The following is a 6,420-nucleotide window of genomic DNA, read 5'->3' as shown; positions in this document are numbered from 1 at the left end:
ATCATGACTCCTTTGTCCTCCGGAACTCTAAATTGTATGATGCTCTAAAGAAATTGCCTACAGGATCCGCATGGATACTGGGTGACAAGGGCTACCCGCTAAAACCATGGCTGATGACCCCCTGCCGCAATACCATTAATCAATCTCAGGAGAGATACAACCGTGCACACGTGACTACACGTCAAGTGGTGGAGAGGACAATAGGAGTTCTGAAATCACGCTTCCGGTGCCTGGATAGGTCAGGGGGGACCTTGCAGTACTCTCACCAGAAAGTGTCAAGGATTGTGCTGGCCTGCTGTGCTTTGCACAACCTTGCCCTGCAGGAAGGACTGACCCTTAACAATGAGGAACAGCTGCCTGTTGAAGTGGAGGATGAAGGCGATGGCAATGTGCATGCTGCCAGGCCTCATGGAGAGGAACCAAGTGCCACCGAATGTAAGGGTGCTCGCGAAGTGCTGGTAGCCAACACCTTCACGTGGTAGTTATGCCCTGTACCTAACCCTCCCCCCGCAAGGCAAAGACAGAAGCAGACACATATTAAAGTGCAACATTGACCTTTTATTGCATAATAAAAAACTTTTCACATTCAGTTTCAATGTATAAAGTGAATAACTTGTAAATTTTAAGTAACTTTTATGAACGTAAAAAAAAATTTATGGACAGGAACAGTGAGGAAGTGTAACTGGAAAGAATTCGTCGTTACTTGTCTTTCTTCGTTCAAGGATGTTAATGACCTACTTAATGCAATTTAAAAATGTTAATGTTAACAGTTTTTAAATCACTTTGTAAACAGGTTTAACTATTTGTGTTTGATTCGTAGTGATATAACAAAAATAAAGATGCTAACTACCTCTTTCAACGTTTTCAAACATGTGCAAAATGGTAACTTTTAAAAAATAAAGTGTATACATTTTACAGTAATTTTTACCTCCTTACTGCAATACAAACATTCAAAGTGCAAACTAGCTATTTCACAGTTTTGTAACATTTGTTGAAAAAGTTTTTGAAGTTAAATAAATGTTTAAATTCTTTCAACATTGCTTACTGGGTGTCCTTTCCTTCATAAAAAAACACTTGAATTTAAATATGTAATTAAAAATTTAACATTTAAATAAAGTGAAAAATCTAACAATTTAACGATTTGCCAACTGGCCTGTGTGACAGAGGGTTGAAGGTGGCAGAGTGAGTGAGCTGAAAGTGACACTCTAACGTTTCCTGCGCCTTTTCAGTACCCGTGACTGGAGCCCTACAGATGTACTTGCAATGGCCCTGTCAGATTGATCCTGCTCTTCAGCAGCGGCTTGAGGAAAGGGTTGATGCTGAGGCATTTCTACGCTGCCCTGCATCATGACTGGCACAGCTGCTTGCTCCTGGGACCAAAGTGGCTCTGCACTGTGACCTGGGGAGGGCATTTGTGCTGGAATCAGCGTTATGCCAGTAGTGTTACATACAAGCGAATTAAGCATTGCAATCATTGTTTCATTAAGTATCCCCAAATGTGAAGATATCTGATGAATAGAATTATCCAACTGCGATTTCTTTGTAAGATAATTATCATTAAGCACCCCAAACTGCGATGATATCTGATTTAGTGTAATGCCAACGCTCTCCATTCCCTGCCTGAAATGGTCTCTATCATCTACTTCCTTCTCAGTGAGAGAGGTCAGCAATTGGCTTAAACCTGCAATATCTTGCTGGTCCTCTTGCAGGTGCTGCTGTGCCTCAGCTACTCCCACCTGCACTGAAGTGCCCATTTGGTGTCTGCCTGTGGAGCTACAGTCATCATTGACTAGCTCAGAACCACAAGGGCCAGGAGATGGTGAGATAGTGGCCACCGACACAGGGTCTGTACACTCCTGCTGCACTTGCTGACATAGGACAGGTTGCACCTGTTCCTCAACCACCTCAGCCACCTCAGTAACTGCTGCCATTGCATCAGAAAAACCTTCCCCAATGCCCTCTGTGGCCGCTGATTCCACGCACTGCTCATCCCGTGTGTGAGAGGTACTCGGTCCAGCTGTGGGAAGGAAGCAGAAAACATTTGCTAAAGTAAAACACGATGTGCCACATCACAGATATTCAGCACACACCTAACCTTATTTAACATATGGCTGCCCAGGCCAACTCACATTGAGGGTCAGAAATGCCTGTTTCAGATGCATCCGCGGGGCGATTGCTAGCAAATTCGTACATCTGCTGCACCCGTTCCTCATGTTCGGTCAAAACCCTCAGCATGGCAACACCACCTCCTGTGAGTGTGCGTTCCCTGGAGTTGTGAGCACTTTTACTCTGAAATTGCAGCATAAATAAGAGAATCACACAGCTGCATTTCTGACATGGGACAGCGAAGGCTTTGAAGACTGGCCTGGGTGTTTCTTTACATCTTTCATTGAAGTTTTACAGCTACTAGCAATGCAATCAAGATAACAGAACATTAGGTATCCTTGAGATGGCACCAAAGCCATAAAGTTTTATTGCTACCTCAGGTGACTTTACCAAGAAGTAAATTGACTGCTGTAAAAGAAAGCCTTTATAGATCTGGCTAACTTAAATTCTAAGCAATGTTACAGTACACTTTAGTTATAGCTGCACAAACCCTGACAGATCGGAGAATGTCACTTAATTTCTTGTGGCATTGTTCCGCTGTACGTGGAATGGTGGAGGTCGCGCTGACAGCTTCTGCAACTTCCGACCACGCTGCCGTCTGAACTTTTCGCGGAGCTCTCGACTGCTCATTCCCAATGATGCGCAGGCGCCTTGCCTCCACCTCGTTGAGGAGATTGCTGAGGTCATCATCAGTGAAGTTCTGACTTCTTTTAATCACGTTAATTGTGCTAATTCCAGACATTTCACTTTGCTAATTAACTGCAAAGAATTAATAGAATGTTTTCAAGGCTTTAAAAATTGCTTAAATAGCTCCAATTGTCTTTAAAACTATGTAAGAGTCATCAAAATCATTTAAATGTTTTTAAAATTTTACAAAAGTTCACAAAACATTCATAAAATAGCAGATAACTTACTTTCCCTGCAGCTGTGTAACTCCAAAGTCCTGTGCAGCTGCTTGGAGCGATTGGGGGCGTGTCCTGCTACAATGAGACCTTAAGGGGCGTGTCTCACTTACACTGCACGCTCCTGGATCCGCGCTGGCTGCGCTCCTGGGCGGCGTGACGTCATACGCTGCCCGGGATTCTTGTTTCAATTTCTGGAAGTGCAGGCGTCCCTGGAGCTGATCGGCAGGAGCGTGGGGTAAGTGCAAATACGGGGCTTGCACGCGCTGCAAGCCCCGTTCTGGAATTTCTGGCCCATTGTTTTAGTTGAGAGATACTTAATACTTATGTGCAATGTTACTATTTGTTGTTGTTCACTTAGTATTGTGTCATGTTGAATAGTTTTATTCTTGTCTGTGCATAGTTTTAGTTGTAAATAATTAATTATAAATTGTAAAGGTTATTTAGGTTGAAGTATATTTTAAAAGGAGGGGTGAATGTGGTGATTATTCTTTATGTTTAGTAAGAAGTATTGTGATTGGTTGTTTGTTTCCTGCCTTGGGGTATATGCTGTAATCTCATTGGTAGTTGATGTCATGTGATTTGTGGTGGCCATCTTAAATTCAGTTCTTTCCAGCTTTGGTTGGGACTGGGTGTGGAAAGATGTGCTACAGGATTTTAAATTTAATAAAGCCTAGATTAGAAAGGCAAATCTATTCTTTATTTCAATACACAACTAGACGCTTATCCCTTGCCTCGCATCTCCGAGATGGTGAACCAGATTGCCCAGTATCGTGTGTTTTCCACTATTGACTTAAAGTCTGCCTATCACCAGCTCCCCATAAAAGTAGATGACCGTCCTTATACGGCTTTTGAAGCAAATGGGCGCCTGTACCAATTCCTTAGGGTACACTTCGGGGTCACGAATGGAGTTTCCGTTTTCCAACGGGAAATGGACCGTATGGTAGATGAGAATGCGTTGGAGGCAACATTTCCGTACCTGGACAATGTTACTATCTGTGGACGCGACCAACAGGAGCATGACCGGAATCTCGCTAAATTTCTAGAGACTGCCCAAAAGCTAAACCTGACCTATAACGAGCACAAATGTACTTTCAACACTACTTGTCTGTGTATTCTCGGCTGTGTGGTAGAGAATGGGGTAATCGGGCCAGACCCTGAACAATTACGCCCGCTTAAAGAACTACCACTGCCACATAACCCTAAGGCCTTAAGAAGGTGTCTGGGATTCTTCTCTTATTATGCTCAGTGGGTGGCCAACTATTCGGACAAAGCCCGAGCCCTTATCAAGTCGACGTCCTTCCCTCTATCAGTAGAAGCGCAGGAGGCATTCACCAACATCAAACGGGACATTGAAAAGGCCGTGGTATGTGCTGTAGATGAGAGGATACCCTTCCAGGTAGAGAGCGATGCTTCTGATTTCGCGTTGGCTGCAACCCTCAACCAGGCCGGGAGACCGGTAGTCTTCTTTTCCCGTACACTACAGGGTCCTGAAGTCAGGCATTCTTCCGTTGAGAAGGAAGCACAAGCAATTATCGAGGCGGTCAGACATTGGAGACATTATCTCGCCGGCAAACGTTTCACACTCCTCACTGACCAGCGGTCTGTGGCCTTCATGTTTAACACGAAGCAGAGAGGCAAGATAAAAAATGACAAGATCCTAAGATGGCGGATAGAACTGTCCACTTACGACTACGATATTATGTACAGGCCAGGAGCACTCAACGAGCCACCCGATGCCCTATCTCAAGGGGTATGTGCCAGCCTTAGTACTGACAAGCTCCAAAGTCTCCACGACGCACTCTGCCACCCAGGAATCACCCGATTGAATCACTTCATCAAGTCTCGCAACTTACCCTACTCCATTGAGGAGGTCCGAACGATGACCAGAGCCTGCCGTGTTTGTGCAGAATGCAAACCCCGCTTCTACAGGCCCGAACAAGCTCACCTCATCAAGGCAACTCGGCCATTCGAGCGCCTAAGCCTTGATTTCAAAGGTCCTCTCCCATCGGTTGATCGTAATGTTTATTTCCTCAACATTATAGACGAATACTCTCGTTTCCCCTTTGCCATTCCCTGCCCAGACATGACCAGTGCTACGGTAATCAAAAGCCTCTGCAACTTATTCTGTCTGTTCGGTATGCCCAACTATATCCATAGCGACAGAGGGACGTCGTTTATGAGTGATGAGTTACGCCGGTTCTTACTATCAAAAGGGATTGCTACTAGTAGAACCACTAGCTACAACCCCCGGGGCAATGGGCAGGTTGAGAGGGAGAATGCGACAGTGTGGAAGGCAGTCGTTCTGTCTTTAAAATCGAAAGGCCTACCGACCTCTGGCTGGCAGGAACTTCTTCCCGATGTACTGCATTCCATAAGGTCTCTGCTGTGCACCGCAACAAATGCTACTCCTCATGAGAGGATGTTCGGTTTCCCCAGGAAATCTTCCTCAGGTATTTCACTACCCGGGTGGTTGATGTCCCCGGGCACTGTACTGCTAAGAAAACAGGTGAGAGGTCATAAGACTGATCCCCTAGTGGAGGAAGTACAGCTCCTCCACGCCAATCCTCAGTACGCGTATATTCAATACCCTGATGGACGTGAGGATACTGTTTCAATAAAGGACCTGGCTCCGGCAGGAGAAGAGAGAGAGAGCGATGCTGCTAGCGAAGATGCGGGTGTGGAGCACCGTGATGCGCCGCCTGTGGGGGTGGGATGCCCGGAGGTACAAGACGTACAAAACGTCATTTTGGAAAACCCAGCAGACACCGGGACGGCGGAGGAACCTGAGCAAGTCCCCCAAGAGGTTCCTCAGCCGATGCTACGCCGCTCACTATGAACTGTAAAACCCCCGGTCAGACTTAACTTATAGGAGGGGTGAATGTGGTGAAATAAGTCTTATAAGTATATACCTTATTCTACCTGTGTATAGTTTCCTATTGTAATCTATTGTAACCCTGCTGTTTTCTTGGTTGGCCAGGAATGCTGATGTACTGTATACCACTCTGCTGTGCCATTGATTGTCCTGATCTGTTACTTCGCCCCTGGCTCCGCCTCCTAGTTCACTTCTGAGAAGCTGATCAGAAGGCTAACATGTGTGTTCTGTTCTGTCCAGTTCTAAGCTATTAAAAGCCAACTGTTTGAGTTATAACTACTAGTCTCTGTAGCTATTTAAGGTATATCACAAAGATTTAAGGGATATTAATGTTAGCGCCTCTGCTATCTCCTCCCAATCTCCTGCAGTATTCTCAGTTGCAAACCGTCAGGGCCTGATGGCTTTTCCACTTTTGATCTTGTTCATTTTTTTAATACAGCTTCCTTTTGAATGCTTATGTCTTCCACATCCTCTTCAGATATTCCCACCATGCTGCCTTTACCTCCCTCTGTAAAAATACTTATGAAGCCCCCACTC

At 45.2% G+C, this 6,420-nt stretch overlaps 1 protein-coding gene across 1 annotated transcript; it reads right to left on the bottom strand.

The window, feature by feature from the left end:
- Positions 1-537: 537 nt before the first annotated feature.
- LOC147116988 (uncharacterized) lies at positions 538-4,378 on the bottom strand. The gene is made up of 2 exons (XM_085987516.1): positions 2,130-4,378; positions 538-2,017 (listed from the first exon to the last, which is right to left on the bottom strand). The coding sequence occupies exons 1-2, from the start codon at positions 2,302-2,304 to the stop codon at positions 1,206-1,208; spliced, it is 987 nt and encodes a 328-aa protein (XP_085843642.1). The 5' UTR covers positions 2,305-4,378; the 3' UTR covers positions 538-1,205.
- Between the last annotated feature and the right edge of the window lie 2,042 nt (positions 4,379-6,420).

This window comes from Somniosus microcephalus, chromosome 5 (genome assembly GCF_052327205.1).
Source record: "Somniosus microcephalus isolate GS21.2 chromosome 5, FLI_Smic_1.0, whole genome shotgun sequence".
Taxonomy (NCBI): Eukaryota; Metazoa; Chordata; class Chondrichthyes; order Squaliformes; family Somniosidae; genus Somniosus; species Somniosus microcephalus.
Note: the sequence above shows the minus strand (reverse complement) of the source record. Positions and strands in the feature narration are given on the sequence as shown.